We start from the raw sequence: 27,870 nt of genomic DNA, 5'->3' as shown, positions 1-27,870 counted from the left end.
AGTGTCTTGGCCTCCGGAAGGCGGGTGTCATTCCAAGTTGGTTAGGCGGAAAGCGGTCCTAAGGTCCCAGCTCCGGCCCCACCCCCACCCCATTCCCTGGCACCGCCTCAAACTTTAGCTCTTTCCAGGTGCAGAGGAGTAATGTGGGGTTTAGCACCTTGCCTCCTACCAGCGGGATCATCCCTCCCTCACGGGCGAGTGTCTGTGGGGTGGGGGTTGCGGAGCCGCCTTGGGGCCGGCAATCTCCCACCTCCCCCCACATTCCGGGTTCTGGGTGCGCGAAGGGTGGGGCAGCGGCGTTATGGGCAGGGGCGAAGCCACACCGGGGAAACGGAAGTTCAGAGGGGGTGCGGGCCTTGCCCAAGATCACCCAGGCAACGCAGGGCACCCGCGCCCCAGCCCCAGCCCCCGAGGAAGTGCAGGTTTTGATGGGGGCACAGATCCCAGGGTTGCCTGCGGAGGGGAGCCAGTGGGCCCCAGAGCTGAGACTGGAGGCCAGAGGTGGGAACCCCATGGGGTTCGCGGACACCTCCGAACAAGGATGTGTATCGCCCTGGGCATGGGGGGTGAGTGGGATCACTGCCTGGAGGTCTTGGCACCGGGCCAAGCTTGGAAACCAGAGCGCACCGAGTGGGGCACCGAGTGGGGCACCGAGTGGGGCACCGAGTGGGGCACCAGGCAGCTGAGCGCCACGCGGCGGGACCGAGGGCTCGGAGGGCGCAGGACTGGACCTGCAGAAGCCACGTCTCCCGGCTGGGGTCTGCGATTGGGACCCTGAGCCCGGTGAGAGCACCGTCCAGGAGCACACCGGGCGCCCCTCCCGTGGCTGCGCGGGGTCCGGGCGGGGCAGCAGGGGCGGCGCCAGCGGCAGTGACGTGCGCGGGGACGTGCGGCGCGAGCGGCCAAAGCACCAAGTAGCCCCCAGAGCGGGCCAAGCAGCCAGGCGGGCAGAAGCGGGCTAGCGAGTGGCCGCAGGTAGGCTAGGACCAGATGCTCCGCGCGGGGCGGGGCCGCGGGCCGGGGGCCAGGACCCGGGACCCTCCGAGCCGCCGGGGCGCTGAGTTTGCGCTTTCGTCCCCCTCACTCCTACCCCTCCAGGTCCGGGCTCCCAGGCACAGATGAGCCTCCCACCCCACCCCACCCCGGGCGCCCCACACCAGGGGTCCCGGAGAGCCGGCACCGCCCCCTCGGGCAGGCCCCAAGTGCCCGCTATCGCTTTCCCCTGCCCTGCGGAGGCACCACTACGTCGGGGCCCTCGGGGGCTGGGCTCTGGGCAGGAGGTGGCTTCGCCCTGAGGACCAGCCCAGTCCAGGGTATAAATGACTCGGTGGACCAAGAGCGGCTGTATTTGGTGGGGTCCCCTTCCGAAGGAGTGGGGAACCCCAGGGTGAGGGTTGCCTGCAGGCAGCCTTCACCATTCTCTCCTTTCCCTTCTCACCTCACCCTAACTAGCCTCAACCACAGCCCCTGGGATGCCCCTGGCTTCCTGCCTAGACTGGGAGGCTGTTTGCCTACCTCCTCCCAGCCTCTAGCCCAAGGGAAAACCAGGTTGAGCCTCAGTTTACTTTGATAAAAAAATGGGTTGATAATGCACCTACTAGATGGTGGACAGGCCAGTGGTCGGCAGGCATGTGAGGGGACTGAGAGTAGTTAGTTGGGCCACTGGGGGTGCCTGCAGTCGGGGGAAGGACAAAGGGGCAGGAGAGAGGGCGAAAGGGCTTCTCTGTCCCAGAGGGCACTGAGCCACACTCCAGAGGTGCCTGGGCAGACAGGATCACGCTGTGTGAAGACCACGGCCAAGCCGGTGGTCTGAGGGCCATCAGAGGGCAGCTGGATGCTCCCCCACGCAACCCAGGTCTGTGGGGCTTGTCCAAAGCCAAGAGCAGGGGTGGATGCTGGGTGGATGGGTTCCAGGGTCCCCTGCCTCCCTGCCAAGGCCCAAGGGTCTGCTGGGGCCAGGTGGGTCCAAGGAGGGACTGTGTCCGGGAGGGAGGCCCTGGGGCAGATGGGGTTAAGGCCTTGCTCCCGTGGTGGGAGGTCTGCCCCACGGAGGCTCTGAAGACACTGGTGGCAGTGTCCAGGTGGGTGTGGGCCTTCCTGCCCAGCGATCTGTGGTGTGGACAGAGCCTCGGGTTGGCGTTGGGAGGCCTGGTCACAGGGCGGGCTCTGTAATGACCCCATGCGACCTCGGGCAAGGTCTGACAGCAAGAGACAACCTGGGCACGGACTCCAGCTGGATGCCTCTGTTTGGAGGAGCAGCTGAGAGAGCGGGGCGGGGCAGGACAGGGTCTGGGTCTCCTCACAGCTTGCCTTGGTCCCCATCTGTGAAATGGGCCGTTAGAGACCCGGCTGTGGGCTGTCCCTTCGGAGGGAAATGAAGCCCGTCCCGCCCCCAGGGAGCCGGGATTCCGTGTTGCCCGGGCTCCCCGACCCGAGGTCCGGCACGTGGTTGTGCGCGCAGGCTAATACGGTAGCGGTAGCGGTAGCGGTGGGAGGGCGCGTACTCCAGGCAATACGGCGGCGGTTCCTCCCTGGGCGCGTAGTCACGTTCCCCACGTCCCTCGGCCCGGCAAGCGGGGCGGCGGAGCATCCTCCTTTCCCACGCCTCCCCCTCATCTCTGTCCCGAGGGGACCCGACCCCCATTTGCTCACCAGGCCCGCTCCAGCGCTGAGGCTGCGGGGGGGGGGGGGCATGTGTGGAGCTCAGGGTCCCCCCTTCCTCTCCCCAGCCACCTCCCTCCCTACAGCTGCCCCCACCAGCCTTGCCAGAAGATGTGAGCCCACCCTGGAGCTTGCAGGGGCACCGTGGGGGCTGCGTGGTCAGCAGGGCAGGTGGAGGGCCCAGGCCAGGCTTAGCAGGCCTGCATTCTTCTGGGGGCAAATCCTTGCCTGAGTGTCCACCTTCCCTGGGAAAAGCCCAGGCACCTCCCTCCAGTCACAGCTTGGCACACAGGTCGGGGTGGGCATCTGGGGTCCTGTGCCCAGCCTGGGAGGGGGCAGGCTTCTTGAGCACCAGGCAGGTGAGCGTCCAGATCTGCTGGTTACTTGTTTGCATAACAGAGAGAGGAGCCCTCCCCTCCTCCAGAGGGCACAGGAGCCTCTGGCCTACCCGCCACCTGCACTGGCTTCAGGGAGGGGCCTTGGGACTGCTTCCTTGTGCTCTGGTGTTTCCCAGGCGTCCAGGAAGGAAGGCCGGTGCCCCTTTCCCACCTGCAGGCTGGAGCTGGTCTCCAGGGACTGGAAGTCGGGTCAGATAACTGGCCAGCCTCCCTAGTAGGCACATCTAATGAGCACTGAGGCAGGCTGTAGGCTTTAGGGCCGGAGCCACTGCACTGAACCTAGGGGACATGGCCTGCCCTGGGGGTGATGGGCCAGACACAGGACCCGCGGCAGGTGAGGGGTCTGCAGTACAGAGTGGGCCCAAGGGGAGCACGCCAGGGTGCACTGGGGATGGCAGTGGGCCTGTGGAGAGGGTGTGGCACCGTTCACACCAAGATGCAATTCAAAGCCAGGGTGAGTCTAGGCAGGGAGGGGGCACTGGGAGGGGGGTGATGCTGGAGAAGGTGGAAGCCTGACCGGGCAGGAGGCCAGGCGCTGAGGGCTTCATGGCCCAGTCCTGGCCCAGAACGAGTTGGGGGTAGCTCAGGGGTGGGACTCTTTCGCCCAGACAGCCAGCCGTCCGGAGGAGCAGCTTGCAGGAGCCAGCCTTGGAGGGCACAGTGGACCCTCAGATGTGTCATCTGTCAGGGGACCCCTGTGCACACTCCTCCAGCCTTTCTCTGCTCAGCTTCCAGCTGGCTAGGGTGTGGGACCCTCGCAGAGCTGGAGGCAAGAGCCCCTGGAGCCCGGCCTGGCCCAGCAGGCACAGGAACCTCACCTGGGAGATGAGCTTTCTAGGTCCCGGGAGGAGGGTTCCTTCTGGGCTGGGGACATGGTTTGCACGCTTCCTTGGGAGGGTAGATGTCACAAAAGGCCAGCCCAGCAATGTGCACCCCATTGTGTGCTGGTGCTGCCTTCCTGTGCAGCGAAGTGAGGGTCCCCGACAGCCCCCCGAGGCGGGCACTCCTCCCATCCCGGGTCCAGACTGGGTCGTGGTAGGTTGGCCGTGGAACATCAGCCAGCCTGTGCCCGGGGAAGGCCCTCCTCCCTCCCCCCAAGGCAGGCTGGGTTGATGACCGTTTTGCTCTTGGAGATCTCGGCCCCTTTCACGCGTCGTCCACATAGTCCTATGCGTTCACATAGCCCTGTTGGGCAGAATCCCTTTGTCCCAAACCTAGACCCTCCCCCTTTCTACTCTCCCACCATTTCCCCACGTGCAACCCAAAACTTCCCCGAGAAACCTCACGTTGAGGACCAGCTGGGTGGGAATGGGCCAGGGGCCATTTCAGGGCGGCTGGCCCTGCAGCCTGGGGGTTAGCTGGGAGAAAGCAGCGTCTGAAGAACCTCTGGGGCTGCAGGGGTCCCCGTGGGCCTCTGATGCAGAAGTGCCAGGTCACAGGTGTGTGGGTGAGTGTGCAGGAGAATGAGAGGTGCCCTTGGTTGGGGTGCCCCTGTGTACCTTTCAGCTGTCCCCAGCGCCGCCCACGTTCAGCTTCAGCAACACCCCCGGTGTTGTTCACGGAAGTCCAGGAGCCTCCCCTGGGTTTCACAGAATTGGCACCTTTGGCCCTGGCCTGGCTGTGAACAGTGCAGGCTCTGAAGGGGGACCTCTGACCCAGCGGGGGTGCGGGGGTGGCCGCTCTGCTCCAGTGGGCTGCATCTGTCTTGTCAGCACTGTGCTGGCCCCTGGGGGCACCAAGCAGTAGGTTCCATGGGCAGCAGCTACCACTTAGAATCACATAGGAAGTCCTTGAAAAACACCCCCACAAAATCAGACCCCCAGACCTTTAAGTCAGGGTGCTCGGAAGGCACAGAACCTGTGGCCAGGATGCTGGGCGAAGTGGGGTTCTCGTGTCCACATTCCTTCGCCCTCCACACCGAACCTGTGCTCAGAGGCAGAGGCCCTCATCCTCTCGCGAGTCCTCCCGGGTCCCCTGTGTGCCTCCGATGCAGAAGTGGGCCACCCAGGGGGCTGTGCTGGGTCAAGGGGCACTGAGGAAAAGGGGCAGGGGTAGAGCCAGGACAGACTATGAAAGCCGAGGGGCAGGTGGACAGGCCGATGGGAAGGGGACGACAGAAGTTGTTGGGCCTCAGAGCAGGTGTATTTATGCCGCAGGACAAACGCTACACATCATGTTTCCCCAGAGAGCACCCGGCCGGGGAACAGACCGAGCTGCAGCCGGCAGCAGGCGACGGCACTGAACAAGCCGGGCCTGGGACTGCCCTCCTTGGAACAGCTTCTGTCCAGTGAGGTGGGGGGACAAGGCCACAAGGCTGATCTGGGGTTAGAGTTTTCGGTGCCAGGATTGGGTGGAGGGACGGGGGATGAAGACGGAAGGGGAGAGGCCTCCGGCTGGACGTCTGGCCCCAGGGTCCAAGTTCCTGGGCCTCCAACAAGCCACGTTCCTGGGGAGTAAGGAAAACCAGCTCTGGGCTGCTGCAGGGTCTGGGGCAGGCCGAGGTGCAGCTGCTCCTTCCTGGCTTTGGCAGCCTGGGGGCTGGCATGGTTTTCTCCAGGGGGCCCGGCCCGCCCTGCCCTCTCCAGAGGTTTGATTCAGGGGCAGACAGGCAATGGGGCTCTTCCTTGAATGCCACGGGGACCCTTCGCCTCTCCCCAGAAGAGATGTGGCCCGAACAGTGACGGGTGGAGGAACTGGAGTGCGTGGGGTGACGCGGTGGGGTCCTCTGTGTGGGCAGAGGGCACGGGCCTGTCTGCCCCCTCAGTGGTACTCAGTCCCCACCTCCAGCACACCCGCGGCCCTGGGTGAGCCTTCCCTCCGTCTTCAGACTCTCAGGGTGCAGTTCGATCACAGCGGACAGCATGGGACAGCCCCATTCCCCTGGCCACATCTAGATTTAAGTCTCAAGGGACAACACCCCCAGATCGGCCCCCGGTCCCCTGCTGGGGGCCTGCTTCACACCCTCAGCTGTAGTGGGGGCTGCTTCCAGGAGTTGACCCGAGACCCGGCTGAGCCCGGAAAAGCCCAGCCCTTCACAGCCAGTTGTGGAGGAGGCGCCTGGTGGAGGGGGTGGGCCGGAGTCCAAGCACAAGGTGAGGGTCAGAGGCAGGGCTGTTAGGGAGCTGCCCAGAGCTGAGCTGCGGGGGCTGAGGCCTCACACTGCTGAGCCGTGAGCCTGGTTTTCTCTTTCTCAGGGACACCAGAACCAGCCCTCCTAGCCATGGGAGGGGCCGCAGTGGATGACGGCCCAGTTGGTGTCAAGGCCCCTGACGGGGGCTGGGGCTGGGCCATCCTCCTGGGCTGCTTTGTCATCACAGGCTTCTCCTACGCCTTCCCCAAGGCGGTCAGCGTCTTCTTCAAGGAGCTCATGCGGGAGTTTGGCATCGGCTACAGCGACACGGCCTGGATTTCCTCTATCCTGCTGGCGATGCTGTACGGGACAGGTGAGGGCCTCTCTCCCTGGGTGGGGCCAGCTGGGCCTGTCCCAGAGCACACTGTCAGGCCCTTCCTTACAGATGGTCCCTTCTCAGTGCTGCAGACCACCAGCAAGGTGACCACTAAGACAGGGACCTCTGTCATGTGAACTATGGGTTGCTAAGGAAGGCGCCCCAGTGTGACTGTCCTCTGGGCCGCCGGTGCTTCTGGTGCGTCCGCTCAGCTGGGGGCGATGGGGAGGGGTGGGCTCGCCACTCAGCCGCTGTCCCCCCAGGCCCGCTCTGCAGTGTGTGTGTGAATCGCTTTGGCTGCCGGCCAGTCATGCTGGTGGGCGGCCTCCTGGCGTCCCTGGGCATGGTGGCCGCATCCTTCTGCAGAAGCATCATACAGCTGTACCTCACCACCGGGGTCCTTACTGGTGAGTGGGGCTGGCCAGTGGGGTGGGACAGGGCGTGGTGGGCCCGCCTGCTCCTCGGTGGCCAGCTGGCGACAGCCCGGATCCATGAACGGAAGTCCCCTGTGATCCCCACCCCTGGGCACCAACCTGTCCCTGCTGTGTCCCCAGGCGTGTCTGTCGGTGACGGGCTCTGTACAAACTCTGGGTCTCATGTCAATACCGATCAGACCCCCAGGAAGAACCATTTAGGCAGGAGCCTATGCCAGGGATAAAGGGGGTGGGGCCAAGGGGGGAGGCCAGCACCTCAACCACCCGCCCCCTTCCAGGCTTGGGTTTGGCGCTCAACTTCCAGCCCTCACTCATCATGCTCAACCGTTACTTTGACAAGCGGCGGCCCATGGCCAACGGGCTGGCGGCTGCAGGCAGCCCCGTGTTCCTCTGCGCACTGTCCCCGCTGGGGCAGCTGCTGCAGGACCACTACGGCTGGCGGGGCGGCTTCCTCATCCTGGGTGGCCTGCTGCTCAACTGCTGCGTGTGTGCCGCGCTCATGAGGCCCCTGGAGGCCTCCCTCGCGGGTGCGGGGCCCGGGCCCCAGAGGCCGGCCAGGAGGCTGTTGGACCTGAGTGTCTTCAGGGACCGTGGCTTTGTCATCTACGCGGCGGCTGCCTCCATCATGGTGCTGGGGCTCTTTGTGCCGCCTGTGTTTGTGGTGAGCTACGCCAAGGACCTGGGCGTGCCGGACACGCGGGCCGCCTTCCTGCTGACTGTGCTGGGCTTCGTGGACATTTTCGCCCGGCCTGCCGCCGGCTTTGTCACGGGGCTCCCCAAGGTGCGGCCCTACTCCGTCTACCTCTTCAGCTTCGCCATGTTCTTCAATGGATTCACCGACCTCACTGGCTCCACGGCCAGCGACTACGGCGGCCTGGTGGTCTTCTGCATCTTCTTCGGCATCTCCTACGGCATGGTGGGGGCCCTGCAGTTCGAGGTGCTCATGGCCATCGTGGGCACCCACAAGTTCTCCAGCGCCATTGGCCTTGTGCTGCTGCTGGAGGCCATCGCCGTGCTCATCGGGCCCCCGTCCGGAGGTGAGGCTGCAGGCAGGAGGGTGGGGAGCCCCGGCCAGATCCCCCACTTACAGCATGTGCCCATCCCAGGGAAGGGGACTCATTGTGGGATGGCTCTTAGTGGAGGCGTCCCTACCCCCCACCGGGACTGGCCCGGCCACCACGTCCTCCAACGCACAGCCATCAGGTGTCAGAAGGGAATGGGGGACCCTCCTGGTCCACTGTGGGACACCAGGGAGATTCAGTGGGAGCCTGGGCCAAGCGGACGCTCTCCCCTCTGCAGGCAGACTCCTGGACGCCACGCAAGTCTACCAGTACGTGTTCATCCTGGCGGGGACCGAAGTGCTGGCCGCCTCCCTGGTGCTGCTGCTGGGCAACTTCTTCTGCATCGGGAAGGGGCCTGCGGGGGCCACCAAGGAAGAAGAGTGCCGCAAGCCCCCTTCGGACGCCAGGGACGGGGTGGGCTCCGGGGAGGTGGAGCACTTCCTGAAGGCGGAGCCTGAGGGCAAAGGGGAGGTCGCTCACACCCCGGAAACAAGTGTCTGAGAGGAGCGGCAGGGTGCAGGGTGCAGGGAACCGGACGGAGGCTGTCAAGGCTCGTATTTATTTCACAGACAGACTAGCTCAGGCGGGGCCAGCGGCCCCCCGCAGCGGACCATGGCCTGATCAGTGCTTTCGGGGGAGGTGGCAGGTGGGAGCCACGTCATTCCAGAGCAGATCTGTGGTGAAGCCAAGCTCGAGGTTACAAGCCGTCTGCACCAGGCGTCCAGCCCGCCGACCCCAGAACAGCCCGGGGCCCACTGCGGGGCTCAGGGATCTAGACACCCACGCTCTGGAGGTTTCCGTCAGAGGGTGCCCGCCTGCGCCCACCAGGCCCCTGTCCGCCCTGGTGCCCACTCACCCCGAGTGTCTAGGTCACAAAGCTCCCTTCCTCACCTCTGGAAGCTCTGGAATAAACCTGCGTGTAGGCGCGGAGTCTGGGTTAAGGTGGGGTGTGGTCTACGGCTCATCCCAATCCCACCTGCTCCACGACACGGTGGGTCTGGTCCTGTGGGCCTGTCAGCTAAGTGCTGCTGGGGAGGGCCCTGCTGGCCCCTGGCGCTGTGTCTTTAAAGAAAATGATCTTCCTGCCTTCCTTTATTAACCTGTGGGTCAGCTGATGGGCCCTAGGTGGCCAGCGCCCAGGGCTGGTATCTGCCCCATCCTCCTCCTCCAGCCCCGCTGGCCTGGCCCAGGTACCTCACACCCACCTGCCCTCATGGCCAGCGGAGCCTGCGTGGCTGGGAACCCGATCAGAGGCCGCTGGGGCCGCCTCAGCAGGTGGTGCGTCGCGGGCGCTGGGGACGCTGGGGACGCTGGGGACGGCAGCGGGTGCCCTGGCGGGCCGAGTGCAGCCGGAGAGACGCCACATCCCTGCTCCTCTGCAACGAAAAGCAAGCGCGGGCTCACTTCTGGGCTTGGTCACCGAGACACCGCCCCTGGAGCTCTGCAGAAAGCCAGGCACCGCCTGCAGTCCCGCAGCTCTGGGGCCTGCCCAGCACCCTTCCTGGGACGTCTGTCCCCTTGGCCAGCAGGCAGGGGTCAAGGCCCTGTGTCTGCCAGACTGGGCCTCTGGGCAAGGCTGAGAGGCTAGCCCCCCACTTGGCAGGTCTCACAGGGCCAGCGCCCCAACCGTAGCCCAGAGGCTGTGGTCTCAGCGGCTGCCTACCTGAATTGGAGGTGGGGGGAGAAGAGGTGGAGTGGGCAGTCTGCCCTCTGGGCTGTGCACACCTCCCCCCCTCTCTCCTGACAGGAGCTCAGCAGTGAGTCACCTCAGCTTGCTGACTGGGGACTGAGTGCCCTCCATAGACATCTCCGCTCTAGCTCCCCGAGCTGCCTCATCCCGATGGCCAGGAGCAGGTGTCCCTTCCTGTCTCCACACCTTTGCCCAAAGGGCCTAATCCCACGAGAGGACTGGCAACCTGCTGGAGTCGTGCTCTGGGACACTGCTAATTGACCCTGAGACTGTCAGCCCATCTGGAAGGCTTGGTGGGGGGACCCGGGCCGGATGCCAAGGGCAGCAGCCCACCCCAGGCCCGGCTGCCTGCTCCAACAGGCGGAAAGGGCAGACGCCAGCCTGGGCTCAGGGTCTTCACGTGGCACCCGCACACCGAGAACTCTCAAGCTGATGAAATAAAGACCACATGCTTGGGGCAGGGAAGAAAGGTAGATGTTGTCATATATTTATTATTTACATGGTGGGTAAGTACACAAATACAGTGGTCACACAGATGCACAGGTCAGACACCACCAACACGGCTGCAGACTGCCACTGCGGCTCGGCAGGTGCTACGGGCGCGGCTATCCACAGCTCGTGCCGCAGCCCTCACCTCCGGAGGGAAGCCCCCACCTGCCCTGACCCCAAACGCGTGCAGGTAGCCAGCGCACCCGCGTCTGGCCGTCCCAGGACCAGCACCCCTGTGCTGCAGGACTTCGGGGCAGAAGGGACACAGCCCTGAACACTTTCGGGCTAAGAGCTTCCTACGAGCTCCCGTTCCAAGCACCTCTGCAGTGGGTGACAGGGAGAAGGGAAGTACCTACGGATGTCCGCATCGCACCTCGTCCCCAGACGGGCTCCTGGCGCCACCGCCTGGGGCCTCAGGAGGAGACGACCACGGGGAGCCCAGCACCCTGAGGGTCTTTCTGGTGAGACCTCTGTGGGCTCACCGTGTCCCCGAGACGCTCGTGAAAGCATACTACACCCTCCTGGCCCTTCAGGTCACGAGTCACCTGATTCTTGGCACTTCTGAGGGGATTCCCTGGGGCCAGCCCTTTTCTGGGCAACCCGCATCCTGGGCGGACACCCCGTGCTTGGTCTGAGCGCACAGATGCTCGCACATGTTAAGGGCCACTCTGCACCACTATTATTTACAGTCTGTTTAGAAAATACCCCAAATCCAAAGGCATTGAGGCAACAACTACCAGCAAAGTCACCGCACACAGCCCGGGAGGGCCCGGCGCAGCCTCCGCTCCGAGTCCCAGGCACCTGCCTCCGTCGCAGCGTCTGGGAAGGTGCATCAGCGCTCAGCTCCGCCTGAAGCAACACGAGGCCCCTGCTCGTGGGTGAACTCTGTCGGCTCTGACGACTCGAGTCCTGGCGGCTCAGTTTACGGTGGGGAGTGACGGCCAAAACCAGGTGAGGTCACAGGATACAGCACACAACACACGCACAGACACACGTTACACACGTGTACACGTGACAATTTCTGGGAGAACACCCCTCTCCACAGTGGACTATGCCAAACAGAAGCAGGAAACATCGCTGGCGGCACAGGCCCCGAGCCTGCCTCAGTCTACACAGAAACTCCACGCCGGCATCTGAGTCGGGACATTTTGAGGTCAACATCTTTTTTAAGACCGCGGAAACAGACAAGAAAAAAACAATAAAAAGATTTCTTTACACAGATTTAAGCCAGTAATTTTTAGCAAAATGATACAAAACTGTCAGAACCAAGTAGAAGATGGTGTCACAGCAGACTCATCAGGGAGCGCGGAGCCACCGGGCGGGGCGAAAGGCTCCGGACGGGAGTCTGGTCCTGCTCTCGGCGCTCCGTCCCAGCCCCGTGACGGCGAGTTCGCACGGGCCTCAGGGGAGCCCCGGCGGCAGCACTTGGAGTCTGTCCGGTTTAGTCTGTCTTGTTTCCCCACAGGCGTTGCTGGGTGGGTGGCCTGGAGAGCACCCGGTGTCCTAGACCGGGGAGCGTCACTAGTAAAGCCATGTAACAGAGTAGATCAGCCATGCATTCATTGTCTGCCCTTCACAGCAAAAAGGAGAGTTCTCATCGGTGCACGACAGACTGAAGACCACTGGAAGCCACCCGACCGGGAATCTGTCGGAGCCAAAGCACAGGACAAGGTCAGCGTGTAGCCGGAGGGCTGTGCCTGTCAGTGAGGTGCCCTGGGAGGAGGGGACAGATGCCACCTAGCCCACTCTGGACGCCCACGCCCCCAGCCGCTCCAGGAGCGCCCTCTGCGGCCAGGACGTGCTCAGCAGAACAAGTGACAGGAAGAGGGAGGAGGAGCATGCAGGTGGAGCCCAGAAGCTCATCAACAACAGGACCAGAGTCCAAGCAGGAAAGAGAAACTTGCTCCCAGCACCTCACCCACCCAAACAACCTAGTGTTTTGAATATAGGGGCCAGGCCCCGTGGGCACTGGGATCCCCACCCTTCGAGGGAGAGATAACAAGCAGTTCCCATCAAGATGGTTCCCAGAGCACCACTGTGTTCAAGCCCCAACAGACTCCACGTGACCCTGAGCCAGACAGCTGTCAGCCCTCAGCGGCGGTGGGCAGGAGCTGCCCAGTGTGGCCCAGAGAGGGAAGGACAGCCGGGTGCCCAGCCATGCACATTGGCAGGGGAGCAGGTGGCTGGCCGATGGATCAGCACACACGACAGCAGGGACAAGATGTTGGGCAGAGACCAAGTTCAAAAAGAAAAACAAAACAAGGAAGACAGAGATAAACGCGAAAGGAAGAGAGATGACAAAGCCAGGACCGCAGAGACCACAGGAGTCTCATGCAGCAAGAGCGAAAGAGGCCCCACCAAGCGCGGCCACTCAGCTGAGCGCAACAGACACAGGACCCGAACGACCAACCCGGGGGACCGAGTGCAGGAGCAGAGCCTGGGGGTCCCGCTCCTCACACAGGCTCCGAGTCACACTGAGGGCAGGTCCTGGGGTCATCTTGTTCTGGACTCTCTGCGGCCTGCTCGGCACCCCCAGGCTGGGCATCTGACTGCAGATGCCCTGAGTCCACACGAGGGAAAGAGCTGGCAGAGGGACCTCGCTCCACAGCACCTGGCAAGCCAGCCCCGCCCCGCCCGGCCCGCTGTCTGGAGACCGGCAGGAGCACACTCACCGGCGCTGCCTCCGCGGGAGACGTGCAGCTACTTGCCGTGGTGCTCGAAGGGGGCGCTATTCTGAGGGGAAAGACAGCTGTCGGTGAGAGTGCCTCTGGCCCCCAGCACGTGGCTTCCTGCTCCCAGAAGCGCGTCCTCGCCTCCTTCCACCAGGTCCACCAGCGCTGGCCTGGGTGCCTCAGAAGGGACCCCAAGGACCGCCCAGGAGCTCAGCCTCACCTTCTGCAAGTCGCCCCCAAACAAAAGCAGCCACAGCTGCTCCTCTAGGATGATCTGCCCTCCCCGCCCCCTGGCCGACAAGGGCCAGGCAGAGAGCTGATGCAGACAGCTCCCCAGGCCTCGTTCACTGCTCAGAGCAGCCTGTGCTTGGGCAGGGGGAGAGGACGGCGCCTCCCCGTGAGACTCGGACTGGACATGTCTCCTCACTGACACAGGGAGAGGGTGAGGACTTATGTGGGTGACAGGACACGGGCTAAAACTAATGCAAAGAGAAAATGGCCTGGGAGCCAGCACTATCTCATCAGCACTGCTGGACCAAGAGCACCCACACAGGCCTGTCCAGACTTGCACTCCAGGGTTGGGATGCAGGGGCTGGGTCTCTGGGGCTGGCCTAGCACCAGCTGCCCTTGAAAAGGAAGCGGGTGTGAGGAGGAGCAGCCACTCCCCTGCCGGGTGTGAGCGCAGGATGGCCATGGGGTCAGGACAGAGGACAGGTGCTGACACCCCACACCCAGCTGGAGCGCCAGCAGGTCCTTCCACAGGTAGGTGGGCGGCAGATCTGAGCCCTTTTCTGCTGAAGCCGAACCACCTCACTGGGCCAGGTGTGTGGGCCCTGGAGTGCCTCCTCGAGGGCACAGAGCAGATGCTGCCATGGGAACAGGCAAACACATGTGGCTACTTCTTCACTGCACTTTCTTTGGGGAACAAGTGTGACTGGAGGCTACAGAGTCATGGATGCTGGAGGGACTCCACTCGCCCAAAACCACTAGGGCAGACGCTGGGAGTAGCCCCACCTGGAGTCTCCGAAGGAGCCTTGTGCTGTCCCACAGGGACATTGATCGTGCCCTTGGACAGCGGGGCCTTTCAGAGTCTCCTAAAGAAGCGCACCCATGGTGACCAGGACAGCCCACGGACAGCCGGCTGCAGTTCATCAGAACACACCTTCCCCAGGGGCCGTGTCCTCTGTGAAGAGCCTGAGAAAATCTCTAGAGTTACCAGTGACGAAAGCCGAGATGCTGCTTTTGGAGGGAAAACACCCCCAAATCAAATCTCTTGGAAACTCCCCTACATGCTACCCCTTCAGACGGAGAGCAGAGAGCAAGAGCACAGAAAACCCGAGTCACAGCCTCGCCTTGGCCGGCTGGGACTTCCGGAGCGGCCCTGGTGCTGTGTGCGGGAGGCGCTGGGGGCCAGCGCACTGAGCTGGACTCGCTCCTGTAGATGCCTGGCACCCGCAGGACCACCGCCTCCTCCATTTCCTCAACAACCCCAAACCCACCAGACACTTTCTTTTCTTAAAAAAGTCAGGCCTGCTCCTTCCTTTATCTTTGCTGGTTGGGTCCCAGACACGCGGACACCAAGTCCAGACAGAGCCCCTGGGTGTCCCTGCCTGAGGTGTCCAGGCCACAGAGCCACCCTACGTGCAGGTGGGGGTGGACAGCTCCCAGGACCTGCTCCCAGCTGCTGATTCAGCGGTTCTAGAGTTCCAGAGTGTGTGGGAAGAAGTCCCGGAAGCCCTGCTGCGTTCTGTGGGGCAGGACAGGTGGGGCCAGAGCCATGAGAGATCCGATCTGATCACCCCAGCCAGACCCCTGGAGCCCCATTCAAACTGCTGCAGCCTCAGTCCCTCTGGGACAACGTATGGCATGGAGCCCACATCTAGCAGGGTCACCAGTGACAAGTGCTGGGAAAGACAGCGGGCAGGAACATGGTCTCTGCCGGCATGCTTGCTCCTCTGCCAGGAGACTAGAGGGTTCAGGAGCCCTCAGACCCGGAGCTCTGACCACTGCACCCACCCCACCCTATTCACCAACAAGCCTCACCCAGCATGTAGCAGGCCGGCCGTGGGCCCCAGCCCTTGACCACCCTCCATGGAAGTGGACCCTGGGAGCACTTAAGGAAGAAGAGCTGTTTGTCTTTTTTGTTAGTCCTCACCCAAGGATATTTTTCCATTGATTTTTAGATAAGAGTGGGAGGAAGGGAGTGGGGAAGACAGAGAGAAACCCGATGTTAGAGACACACATCAATTGGCTGCCTCCCGCATAACCCCGACCAGGGCCAGAGATCAAACCTGCAACCCAGATTTATGCCCTTGACTGGGAATCGAACCCACGACCCTTCGATCTGAGGGCCGACGCTCTAACTGCTGAGCCAAACCGACCAGGACGAGAGCTGTCATGTTGAGAGAGGACCTTGCAAGACAGAGCAGCAGCAACGGGAGCACAAGAGGGACACGGTGGACAAGGTGTGCGTCGGGCCCCAGAGGACAAACGCACAGGGACGTCAAGATGAAAAGCCTTGCCCACAGCACACCACCAGGTTCTAGGCCCCAACAGGCCTCGTCCACCCCACCCCATGGGGGCCAGCAGCCCCTCCCCCAGCCAGGGGACAGGGGACTGCCTGGCCAACGAGGATGTGGAAAGAGCCCAAGGCTGGGTGTGCCTATGAGACACACCAGTGCCCAGGCATAAAAGAAAAGGCCCTGTTACCTGTCCCAGCACGGCAGGGGATAAGCTCTGTGCCCACACAGCTGGTCTCAGAGGTTCTCAACCAAAGGGGGGCATTGCAGCCAGGGGGCAGTATCCCTTGTCAGTGCAAACCCTTCAAAACCCTCGCCCCACTGGGCCTGGAGCCTTTGAGACCAGTCCAAACACAGAAAAGCCCGAGGCCAGTGTCCCGCCCTCCACGATCCAGGCACATGTACCTGTGAGGTTGACATGCGGGAGGCATCTTGTCGGCCTGTGAGATCTGACGAGGAGATGTTGGCAGGGGCGCCGCGGTGCAGCCGCATACTCACTTTCCGCTCTCTTTCCATGCCGGACACGGGCCGAGGAGAGGTGTTAGCTGGAGGAGAAAGGCGGGAATGAGGCCTCCCAACGCCCCACGCAGGGCTGTCCTCAGCACGCAGCACAGCAGGCCCATGGTGGCCTGCACCACACTGCCACCCACTGGACCGTCAGGGCAGACACAGGCAGGTGGCCTGGGCCAAAGCTATGCCTCTCACATCGCAACAGCTTTCCCAGAGCCCATGGGAGGGCTACCCAGGGCTTTGCCTTTGATGCTGTCAGGGATGGGGAAGGAGAAAGCATGGAGAGGCTGGTGGGGGAACACGTGACATGAAAAGAATGAGAACCCTGAGACGAACATTCCTGAAGGCACCGCCCCAAGCTGCTCCCTGGCCTGTCCACCCTCAGGAGTCAAAGAGGACACACAGGCATCCCCAGAGCTGGCTCCACCAGAGGTCACACGAAAAGAGAACCCCACTGCCTACGGGGGGTGGTGGCAATGTGGCTCGAGCTAGTGACTCCAGAACCACTCACCAGTGTGTGAGGTAGGGGTGAGGGGGGCAGGGGCAGCCACTTCTTGTGTTCCCCGCAGCCGGCCTGAGGCTGTGGAAGGGAGCCCTCGGGTGGCTGGATTTCGGGAGTGTCTCAATCGCTCCTCGCGGTCCCGGCGTTCCCGGTCAGCATCATCAGCTGCCCGGCTGGCACCCTAGGAAGGCAAAAGGAGACCAGAACTGAATAGGACTTGGCAAAAAACATCCCAAGGCCCTTGGCTGTCTCCTGCAACTCAAGAGAACACCAGGGACATTTGGGACAGGTCTGCTGTGAAGCCGTCCGAGCCAATGCACAGCCCATCTCAGTCCCGAGAGTGGGGAGTGAGCAGCCAGGCCTCCCCCGCCTTTCCAGCACAGCAAAGGAAACCCTGCTCATGGCTGCAGCACTTCCTCCCACCCCACATGCACAGCAGTTGGGGGGGCCCTCTCCTCTGTCAGCATTCACACAGGGACAGGAAATCCTGAGATCACGACAGTCAGGGAATCTGAGAAGCAGGCACGAGCAGCAGCCTTTGGTTGGCTGAGGGGTCCACTTGGCCCAGACCCCCGGCCCCAGTGCACATGCAGCATCGGTGCACGTCACGAGGAGGCCAGAGGCCAGGTGTCCTGGGCCACAAGGTGAACTGGGGCACAAGCATCCAGTCTGCTCTCGGTGAGTGACGAGCTGCTGCATGAGACTGCATGTCATGTGGTGCAGCCAGGACACCCACACACCGAAGCTCACACACCAATTCCCAGTGCTGCCAAGCAAGTGAGTCTGCAAACTACGGCCCTTGGGCCAATCCAGATGCATCTATTTCTGCAAATATTTTGCTAAGCAGCCATGCCCACACCCCTACACACTGCCCACTGCAGCTTTCCAGCTACAAATGAGTTGTGGCTGTGGCAAAGCCAAAAGCATTTACCATGTGGCCCTCTACAGAAAAGGTCTGTGGAGCCCTGACGTGAGGAATGTTGAGGGGGCTCAGGTGGCTCTGACAGAGGTCCACCCTGACACCTAGACCCTGGGCATCTGCAGTCCCACCACCAGGGCCACCCTCAGAGAGCCACCCTGCAGGCCCCTCCCCCCAGCACCCGGCACTCCGTGGAGGACACAAGCCAGGCCAGGCCAGGCCAGAGACCCCACCACAGGGAGGCTGCAGCCATCCCACCCCGGCCCTGCATGGGGATCAGACCTCCTGTCTGCACCCTCTGAAAGGAAAGTCTACTCATCTGCCAGGTTTTGTCGCCCTGGAATTCCTACTCTAGGCTCATAGCTAAAGAGAACAAGTTTTTAACGAGAGAGGAAGTGGAAGTTCCAGAACTACTGGGATTCTGGCCGCTGTGTCTGAGGTTGACTGACTGGACTCCCAGAGCCGACTTGGATGGGCGGCCTGTTTCACAGGGAACAATCCAAGCTCAGGCTCTGCCCCCACTCCCTGCAGCATTCTCACGTGCAATCAACGGACAAGCTGAGGGAGGCAGGGGGACAGCATGGGGAGGAGGTGTCTGGGGGGAAGAGGAGAAACATCTGTAACAAAAATAAACTGAGTAACAAACAGAGACTAGCTTATTGCAGGGTCAAGGTCAGACTCAAAACCCAGTGCCTCCCCAGGAGGCCAGGGCACTCACTCAGCAGGGCCTCAGCTACTCCTCCTGCATAAGGAGCAGGCAGCACAGCACCCCAGAGGTCACCACCACAACACTCTGAGGGCTGACGGCAGCGATAATACAGTGATCTTCCAGTGTTCAAATGAGCTCTGGCTCTGGGCAGCCCTAACTTGTGGACCGCCGTCTGCCGTCGCTTCCTCCTCTGTAGGCACTTTGCTTCTCAGAACCTCTCGCCTGCAGCTGACACCCCAGACCACAGCCCTGCCAGGAATGCCCAGCTTCCAGTGCAGCCAATGTGCCTTTGGAACCCAAACCGCAGACAGCTCTCCTCTCACACAGACATGAACCAAATAGCCGGCAGCCTTTTGCTGATGGGCTGTTTCTCATCCACAATGAGAGGTCAGTGAGCAGAGACGCCACTTACAAACTTGAGCATGTTCCAGTCAAACACGTAGTCATAGGAGAAGCCCTGGCGGTGGAACAGGTTCCTGAAGAGCTGCCTCAGGTACGAGTAGTCAGGCTTGTCATCGAAACGCAGGGAACGGCAGAAATTCAGGTAGGTGGCAAACTCGGCTGTAAAATAGAGAGAACCTCAGAGCTGCCCAGCAGCACCCTGTCTGGGAGCCAGCATGGCAGGCAACAGCCCTGCTCACCACCCATGCTCCACACCTCGGCGCGAAACAGGGGACCTGAAACACCAGCCACACTGTGAAGAATTGAGGCACTGGGGGAAAGTCTAAGAAAATGCTACATCGCCCTGGCTGGTGTGGCTCAGTTGGTTAAATGTTGTCCCATGCACCAAAAGGTTGCTGGTTCAATGTCTGGTCAGGGCACATGCCCAGGTTTCGAACTGGATCCCTGGCAGGGGGCGTGCAGGAGGTAGCCGATATTTCTCTCTCTCCCTTCCTGTATCTCTAAAAAAATCAATGAAAAACCTTAAAAACAACAACAAAAAAACATGCAGCATCCCAGAACAGTTTGGCTTCACCCGCACCACCTGTCCTGGGGCAGCCCCACAATGCAAAGGAAAATATCCTGAGTTATGGCTCTGGATGTTAACAAATCGTTGGCTACCACCAGACTAGAAGCCTGCCTTGTTTGCCTCTCAGCCCCACAGGCAATGGGGGACTTGCTGCTGGCCTTGCGCTCAACAGGCCCCTGAGAACACTCACATGGATAGCCTTTGCACAGTACTTCGATGGGCGTGGACATCTTCTTCTCACTGATGCGCTCATACTTCTGCCTCTTGGTGGCAGCCTTCAGCCCCTGCCAGGGCAGGGAGCCCAGGTTGAAGTACATGAGCACGTAGCCCAGCGACTCCAGGTCGTCCCTCCGAGATTGCTCTGGAAAGAAAAGGAAAATGGGTCAAGGTCGGCCCACACCAGCAGCAGCCAGCACACACTACTACTGTGGAAATGAACTCTGAAAACCACAGAAAACACACTGGATTCTTTCCTTCCCCCAGAAGCTGCCCTGAAAGTGCTGTCGGAAGCCGGGAACCCAGATGACTGACACCCACGTGGACGCTGCCAGGGTGCACCACTGTTTCCCTGCCCAGGGTGCACCACTGTTTCCCTGCCCAGGGTGCACCACTGTTTCCCTGCCCAGAGTGCACCACTGTTTCCCTGCCCAGGGTGCACCACTGTTTCCCTGCCCAGGGTGCACCACTGTTTCCCTGCCCCAGGGTGCACCTCCATCTATGACCCAACCACCACACCTTGCAGAGTCCTAGGGCCAATTCCTGAAACACCCTTTGCCACCCCAAGTGCTGACTCCTGGCCCCCGAGGCTGGCCTTTCCCTGAGCTGAGCCAGACGTGCCCAGGCAGCCTAGGCCAGAGGCCAGGGCTCACCGATTCCAAGGTGCGTGTTGATGGAGGCGTACCGCGCCGTCCCAGTGAGGTTTTTGTTCTCACGGTAGGGGATATGCTGGTGGGTCCTGGCATCCCTGTACTTCTTGGCCAGGCCGAAGTCTATGATGTAGACCAGGTTGCCCTTCTTGCCCAGCCCCATGAGGAAGTTGTCCGGTTTCACATCTCGGTGGATGAAGTTCTTTGAGTGGATGTACTCGATCCGGCTGATCTGCAGGCAGAGCAGGGGACCATCTGACAGCAGCCGGGAGGAGCTCTCCCTGCTGAGCTACGCACCTGCGCCCTCGCCAGGGCAGCTCTCCACAACCGGCTGGGACACTAACCTGCCACCCTCACCACACCCCACGCCCAGGCATTCCCCTCACGGGCTTTCCTGGGGGACGGACAGCAACCTCTCTGCAGTCCCACACAGGAATGTACTGCACCATGCCCACGGTGGCTCTCCAAGCCCAACCTGTATCGCCACCTCCTGGTAGAGGCTAATGAGTGTCCACATACTCCCTGTGCCTGACAGGCAGGTGAGGGGTCACGAGCCAGCCACACACTTTGGAACGGTGAGCTCTTACCATCTGGTCGGCCAGCAGCAGGACGGTCTTGAGACTGAACTTCCTCGAGCAGAAGTTGAAGAGGTCCTCCAGGCTTGGTCCCAGCAGCTCCATCACCATGACGTTGTAGTCCCCCTCCGCCCCGCACCACCGGATGGTGGGGATGCCCACTGGAAGAGACACAGGTGTTTCAGGGCGGCTGGGGGTGGGTGGGGGACAGGGTCAGAAGACGCTGACATGCCTGCTCTCACACGGTGACTCCCTGACAAGACTCAGGCGGGCAGGAGTTGCAGGGTCACAAGGTGAGAACATGACACCCATTCTATGGGCACGGGGTGGGCAAATGCAGGACAGAGGAGTGGGCAGCGCCCAGGGTCCCCGTCAGGGTGGTGCACTTGTCACCATTTGTGAACAGTAGTGTGGGAGACAGAAGAGCCCAGTCTCACTTTTAGAGATGAGCACTACAGCGTACAAGGTGGGGAACACACAGGTGGGTGGGCTTCACAGCAGACGCAACACTGTGGCCTTGAAGGCATGTGACATATAAACTACTGACAGAGCCAACGGCCAGTGTGGGACGACTTCCAGCCACCGCATTTCTGTACCCAGAGCCCCCAGGAGAGGAAAGAGAAGCAACGGGGACAGAAATAATTGGATGACATCATTGAACCCACAGGCCCAAGAGGCTCCAAAAACCCCAAGGACAAGAACCATGAAGACCATCACATGGCCGTCCCTGAAAACACAACTGCTCACCATCAGCGAAAGGATAAAGACATCACATCCTGAGGAACAAAGACAGGGTGACCACAGTCTCATCGGAACACAGTCAGGCACAGCCCCCGAGCTGAGAGGCTGCACTACAGATGCACAGGCTGCTGAGCCTTCAGCAAAGACAAAACAAAGACGTCTCAGACATGAAAAGCTGCAGACTCAATCATCAGCAGACCTGTTCTCCTATCTGCTCCTTATCAGAGAGAAGACAGGTGATGCCCATGGAAGCCTGGGCCTCCACGAAGGGCAGAGAGCACTGGAAACCAGAGCCTCACACACCAGACACGAGGCTTGAATGCAGACAACGCGCAGGCCAGCAGGTGCGGAGGGCTGGGAGAAAGCGCACTTGCGGAGCATCTGCTCCGCGCCAGGCGGCTCAGCACCTCTGCGGAGACTGCGACTCGTGAAGACGCACATGACAAACCCCACCTCAGCTGCTAGAATAGTAAGAGGGACGGTTAATAAGCCAACAGAAGAGCTAATCGTAAGACAAATCATTAAGAAAATCCTTGACTAATCCAAAAGAAGACAAAAAAGGAGGCAAATGAAACAGATGAGACAAGCCAGCAGCGAGCTGACAGACTCAAATCTCACCTGCCACCAACCCCAGTGCAAATACAGAAAGTCCTTCACAGGGCCTGTGACTGTGTGTGCAAGGACGTGGGACGGAACCAAGGCCCACAGCAGCTGTCACAACAGAAGGGTGTTATCTGAGGACCTGCCACAGTCCGAACACCCCGAGTGAGGCACGCTTTCTCGGATTAGCCAGGAAAGCAAGCACCCGCCACGCACACCATGCACCGAGCGCCTCACACACAGGTGACAAGCAGGAGCACAGAACGCATGTTCAACTCAGATGCAGCAGATGGTGGACGAGACTGCACACCAGTCATTTCATAGTGAAAAAGGCACCTATTTATTGAGAACATAGTTCTGAATGTTTCTGCAGCTGACGACAGAGTGCTGTAACACAATGCAAACGACGCCAAGACAAACCCGTCTGACTGGAGCGCCAGTCCCCTCTTCACAGCAGAACACTCCCCGTGCACACGGGGCAGGTACCAAGACAGACACCAAACAGACCCCACTCAAGTTAAAGGGCTCAGACTGTATAAAGTGTGCTCTCAGACGACAGTGTCATTCAGTTATAGACAGATAATGAAGTCTGAAAATTTCCCAAATATCTGGAAGCTAAATGATTCACTGCAAAATACCCTAGCACCTGCCTGTCCCTGCAGGCCATGTGTGGGTATCTCAGCACAGGGACACCGCAGCCCCGCCCCAAAGCCACACAATGACGTCTCTCCCCATCTCTGAGCTGCCGTTCCTTCACTGGAGCTCACAGAGTCTTGTCTTTCGCCAGCATCCACGAAACCATGGCTCGCCAACTGGCTTGCTGGCAAGGAGGCTAACACCTCAGATGCTGCACAGTCCTCGATGACAGCCAGCACCAACCATCAGGCACGTGAGTGGTGGTGATGACACACCGATGACAGCCCTCAGCCTCTGAGCCTTTCAGATGAGGCCACGGATAGTCAGAGGCAGAGACAAGACTTTCCAGCTATGCCCTTCCCAAATCCCATATACTCAGTGAGCAAGACAAATGGCTGCTCACACACACACCAAGCCGAACAACCCTGGATCAGGGAAGAGCTCACGGGCTGAGCACTGGTCACCGAGTGAAAGGAAAGCCCAGCACAGCAGGGTCACAAGATGCTGCTGCATGTGCTGGGGGGAGCTCGCAGCAAGTGACACCCTATTAGAAAGAGAGCAATAATCTCGGCTTCCATCTGAATGAGAAACCCAAAGCAAGCAGAGAAGAAATAAAAGACAACAGTGGAAATCAATGAAATAGAAAACAAACCAAAAGCTGGTTCTTTGAGAAGGCTTTTGATAAACCTCTAGCAGATTGCTCAAGAAAAAGAAAGGAGGCACAAAGCACCAGATCAAAGACAGGTGGCAGAACAAAACTCTACAAACATTGGAACGCTAACAGGAAGAACTATAAACTGCTCTATGCTAATAGTTTCAGTAACTTAGATGAGACAGACACGCCAACGAAGCCCATGCACTGCTGACAGTGGGCGGTTCCCACGTCTCATTCGGCCGCTCACCCAGTTGCTTACCCGGGACAAGAAGTGGAACAGCACAGGGTGGACGTAAAGGCTCAAGCAGCTCTGGAGGAGTGCCTGACACCGGACGCTCACGTCAGTGGGGTGAGCATGCCTGTCCAGGGTGCTTCTGGCCCAGGAACACAGTGACCACTGACACTGCGTGGATGCCTCTTGAGAGAACATAGGCCTGCTCCCTTCACAGAAACTCCAGTAAATGCAAACTAACCAGGGACAGAAGCAGATGAGTGTGACTTGGGGACAGAGGGTGGGGGTGAAGGGACCACAAGAGAGACCCAGAAACTTTTGGGGGTGATGAATACATCAACTATCCTGATTATGGTAATGGTTTAATGAGGGTGTAAACATGACAGCACTTATCACACCACACACACAAAATACGTGTAGATTACGCCTCAATAAAGCCGTTTTAAAAAATAAAAATGTCTTAGAGCTCCACTCTTCACCTGGCAGCCAATCCCTCGGAAGTGGATCCCGGGTGAGGTGAAGCAGAACACCCACCGCCCTCAGCACCGTGTGCTCCCAAGGCCTTTTCTACCCGTCACACCGCTGTGCACAGGCCCACTTCTGATTTCTGGTCAGTTCCAAGGCCCTTTCCTGTCTCCTGCGTGGGAGTCACACCACCGTAGTCCCCATGTGCTCAGGCAGTGCAGTGATGTGTCCCAGTCCACACGCGGTTCCCCAGCTGCGTGTCCCAGTGACATCCTTCACAGCTCCCCCACCTGGGGCCCAATCAGGGCCACACACTGTGTGGCCTTCACACATAAGTCTAGATATTCTCTAACCTTTCACCACAGATTTTTGGGGTACAGGCAATTTTGCAACATGACCCTCAATTTGGATTTGCCCGGTTGCTGGTTCTCACCACTTGTCAGATGCTATTTGCCGGATTCTTCACCAAAAGCTCCTTCTCTCTGTTGCTTTCTGCATCTGTGGAAGAGCCTTCGAGGGTGGTGCCAAACCTGCTCCTCTGAAGTTGTCTGCATGCATCGACGACTCCGGCCCGAACCGATCAGTAAAGTGGTCGTTTTCACTTAACTGTTCCTTCTGCATTTTTCTGTGGAGCTATGAGGGCAGCACTGTGGACTCATGGACGTTCCTCCTTTCTTCCCAAGTGCTATAACTAATTCTTAGTTCTGAAGTTCGTTATCCCAAGTTCGGCCAACAGACGCCCCTCCAAGCTTGCTCCTGTGTCCTCTGGACATGTGCCCACCAGCCTGAGCATCCCCTTTGGGCTGCATGTGTCCCAGGCTACCTCAGCTCCTGTCCTGCCCTGGAATCAGCTCTCTCCTCAGCAGCCTGGGCTCCATGTGGAAAATGACATTTCAAAGCCATCATCTGGCCCAGCTGGTGTGGCTCAGTTGCTTGAACATTGACATATGCACCAGGAGGTCGCCTGTTCAACTCCTGGTCAGGGCACATGTCCGGGCTGTGGGCCAGACCCCCAGTGGGGGGCATGCAGGAGGCAGCCAATCGATGTCTCTCTCATCGATGTTTCCATCTCTCTCCCTCTCTCTTCCTCCCTCTCTAAAAATCAATCAAAAAAAAAAAAAAAAGTCATTGTCTGGATGCTAGGTGTGCTCAGTGTCTTGGGCCGTCACTCCTTCTAGATGCTATTTTTTAAAATACATTTTTATTGGTGTTTTAGAAAAAAAGGAAGAGTGAGAGAGAGAGGGACATCGATCAGCTGCCTCCCGCACGCCCCATACTGGGGATCAAGCCCACAACCCGGCCACATGCCCCAAACAGGAATTGAACCAGCAACCTCTCAGTGCATGAGATGACAGTCCACTGAGCCACACTGGCCAGGCAGACACTGTGAGTTCTGATATTTCCAGGGCAAATGCCCTTCTTCTTCAGGAGCATTTTAATCAGTCAGCCCTTGGCTATTCTCACATGAGCTCTCGCATCAGCTTGTCATGCTGGAAGAAAAGCCCTGCTGGGCTTGGACTGGAATCCCACTGAGCAAGGAAGTTTGGGGGAACCAACACCTTACTGAGCTCTCACTCCAGGAACAGAACGTGTCCAGTTGTAAGTCTTCTTCGTATCTTCCAATAAAGTTTAAAATTTTTCTGCATACAGGTCTTATCTGGCTTAAGACTTACTCCCAGTCACCTTATGGATTGTATCCGGCTACTATACAGTCGGTCCTCGTTTATCGCAGTTAATCAGTTCCAGACTCTACTGCGATAAATGAATTTCCACGAAGTAGGATTCTTTATTTATACAAGTCGTCCCTCGCCACTTTGCGCTTCGATTTGCGCGGCTTCACTCTATCACGGTTTTTTCAAATATGTTCATTAAAAAGTTTATCGAGACAGTGAAAATGATACAGCACGCGACTGGTTGAGTCAATTATACACCCCTGTATTACGATTACAATTAAAATTACTGTATGTATGGACTGTAGGCCTATGTATTCGAGCACCCCAGGAATCCTTCAATGCCAGGTGCAACCGCTAGAGTCTGGAACAAATTAATCACAATAAACGAGGGACGACTGTACAGTATTTGGAAAAACCGCGACAGAGTGAAGCCGCAAATGTCAAAGCGCAAAGTGGCAAGGGACGACTGTAAACTATTTTAAGAATTACACTTCAGTTTCTGGACTTCTCTATTGCCAGCAGCTGCCTGACCAGGGCCCAGGGGCTCAGTGTCCACCCAGCAGTTTGCAGGTGGTTGTGCCAAGGTGCTGGGAGCCACAGCTGCTGCATGGAGCTGGCATCCATAAGTGGGTCACCATGCACACAGGATTAGGCTTCCTGTCTACGCCTGCTTCGCCATGGTCACACTTGACCCCAGCGCACGGAGCTAAGCAGGCTGTGCAGAGGGCTCTGGAGCCTGAAGGAGGGTGAGGCAATGGAGTTGAGCTTTCGGAAGTCTGCCAGGTGCCTGGACTCTCTCCAGCTACTGGCCCTGGTAGGAATTCTATCCTGGGAGTGAGGTGTCAAACGGGCAGAGCATGGAGGGAGATCAGTGCCACAGCAGTGGAGATCTAGACCACTGTGCAAGGAACTAAGCCACCACCCCAACCCAGAAGTGTCTCTTCTGCCAGAGCACCAACCACACTGTGGCTCAGCTCACAGGGAAGCCAAGCCAGCCTACTTCTGGGAAGAAAGAGAGCCACAGCCCTGCCCTACATGAATGCCCAACAGTGGGTTTCAAGAAGCATAGACACGGCGAAGAAGGGTGGACACTGCTGTCAGGCCGGGATCCACAGAAGGAGGCAGAGGCATTCCAACCATTCTCTAAGCAAGTGCACGTGAGCACTTCAGGGGAACCCCTCTAGAATCTGCATGCTGTTATCAGACTCTCCACTCCAGCTTTTGAAAGTGGCCTGGGTAGGGAAGTTTTCCTTTTCAAGAAGAATATATGGCCACCGTTCCTGTGTCAGAGTGAAGAGATTAAGCACGAGAGCAGTTCCAAAGCCCCTGCGTTCTGGGGGAGGGAGTCTCGGGTGAGGCCGTTCTCTACTGCTGGTCTCCTTGACACCCACTGTTGGGGTCAGGTACTGAACTGTCCTGGGCGGTGGGTTAGGATGAGACAAAAAGGGATTGTCTGGGGACAAACTGCAGGCCTGCTGCTCCTACACTCACGTGCATGCCCCTCGAGTCCCCGCAGGGTGACTGCTCCACGGGACTTCCGTGCCCAGGCACCAGCGCTGGCTGTGTGCAGGAGACACATCTTGTGCGTGTGAGCGTTCTTCCTGATACAGATATTCCCGTGCTGCTCCCGCACTGCCTGCTCTGGGGCCCATGAGCAATGTCAGGGCTGAGCTGGCAGCCGCTGGGCCTACACAGTGGGAACATGTTGTTCTATCACCATGGAAACCACCTATTGGAGTGCCCAGCCTACCAAACACCTCACTTTGCCAATCAGAGCTGAAGGTCCTCTTGAAAGCCCTAGACCTTCAATGTACTGCAGGAGATGAGGTTTCAACTGGGAGCCCGGGTGAGGGTGCTCACAGGCGAGAAAGGATTCCTGTTCTGGACCTCCAATCCCAGAGCAGACCTGCTTCACCCACCATTTTCTCCCAGGGCACATATGTCTGTAAAAAATGTGAGATAGCCCTGGCGGGTTTGGTTCAGCGGTTAGAGCATCGGCCTGCGGTCCAGAGAGACCCAGGTTTGGTTCTCACTAAAGACATGTACCTTGGCTGCAGTTTGACCCCTGCCCCGTTTGGGGTTGTGTGGGTGGCAACCAGTCTGTGTGTCTCTCTCACGCTGATGTTTCTCTTCCTCTCCCTCCCTCTCCCCCCCTGCTCTATCTGAAGATGAATGCAAAAAAAAAAGCAAGCTGGTCAGACGTTTTAAGGGTACCTATGCACCCATCCCAGAATGCCAGGGCGGCATGAAACAAGGAACCAAATCCTTGACCTTGAACAACTCGGGCTGTCCTGCCTCGGATCCCAGAGCAAAAAGCGAGGATGGTCTTTGGTGCCTGAGAGCAGTTGGTGGTGTCGTGGCAGTGAGGGAAAGGGCTCAGTCTGCATGTTGAGTGGTGCTGAGACGGGCGGGTGCAGTGAATACACTGGCACTGTCTGGTCCTGTGT

The 27,870-nt window shown here is 59.5% G+C and overlaps 2 protein-coding genes across 22 annotated transcripts in view; one reads left to right on the top strand and one right to left on the bottom strand.

Annotated features, from left to right (window-relative positions):
- Positions 1 to 359: 359 nt before the first annotated feature.
- Positions 360 to 8,804, top strand: SLC16A3 (solute carrier family 16 member 3). Of its 18 annotated transcripts, none has more exons than XM_036269805.1 (6): positions 360 to 501; positions 5,245 to 5,346; positions 6,254 to 6,502; positions 6,769 to 6,912; positions 7,218 to 7,976; positions 8,239 to 8,804. In XM_036269805.1, exons 1-6 carry the CDS (start codon positions 429 to 431, stop codon positions 8,499 to 8,501), a joined length of 1,590 nt encoding a protein of 529 aa, XP_036125698.1. In that variant the 5' UTR covers positions 360 to 428; the 3' UTR covers positions 8,502 to 8,804. The 18 variants fall into 18 exon arrangements, with proteins under 18 accessions (XP_036125698.1, XP_036125700.1, XP_036125699.1 ...); XM_036269806.1 differs by having other exon boundaries at positions 385 to 566; XM_036269820.1 differs by having other exon boundaries at positions 398 to 422.
- Positions 8,805 to 9,254: 450 nt separating this feature from the next.
- CSNK1D (casein kinase 1 delta) overlaps positions 9,255 to 27,870 on the bottom strand; it is a 32,076-nt gene continuing 13,460 nt past the window's right edge. For 2 of the 4 annotated variants that reach the window (XM_036269822.1, XM_036269825.1), the window contains 7 exons: positions 20,434 to 20,582; positions 19,850 to 20,078; positions 19,171 to 19,341; positions 18,423 to 18,571; positions 16,392 to 16,563; positions 15,776 to 15,915; positions 10,162 to 11,824 (listed from right to left, as the gene is read on the bottom strand). In XM_036269822.1, the coding sequence (XP_036125715.1) occupies positions 11,774 to 11,824; positions 15,776 to 15,915; positions 16,392 to 16,563; positions 18,423 to 18,571; positions 19,171 to 19,341; positions 19,850 to 20,078; positions 20,434 to 20,582 (1,061 nt within the window). In that variant the 3' untranslated portion in view covers positions 10,162 to 11,773. Of the gene's footprint in view, positions 9,377 to 10,161; positions 11,825 to 12,851; positions 12,913 to 15,775; positions 15,916 to 16,391; positions 16,564 to 18,422; positions 18,572 to 19,170; positions 19,342 to 19,849; positions 20,079 to 20,433; positions 20,583 to 27,870 lie in introns of those variants that run through there. The other 2 variants (XM_036269823.1, XM_036269826.1) reach the window with 2 other exon arrangements.

This window comes from Molossus molossus, unplaced genomic scaffold, assembly GCF_014108415.1.
Source record: "Molossus molossus isolate mMolMol1 unplaced genomic scaffold, mMolMol1.p scaffold_m16_p_19, whole genome shotgun sequence".
NCBI lineage: Eukaryota > Metazoa > Chordata > Mammalia > Chiroptera > Molossidae > Molossus > Molossus molossus.
Note: the sequence above shows the minus strand (reverse complement) of the source record. Positions and strands in the feature narration are given on the sequence as shown.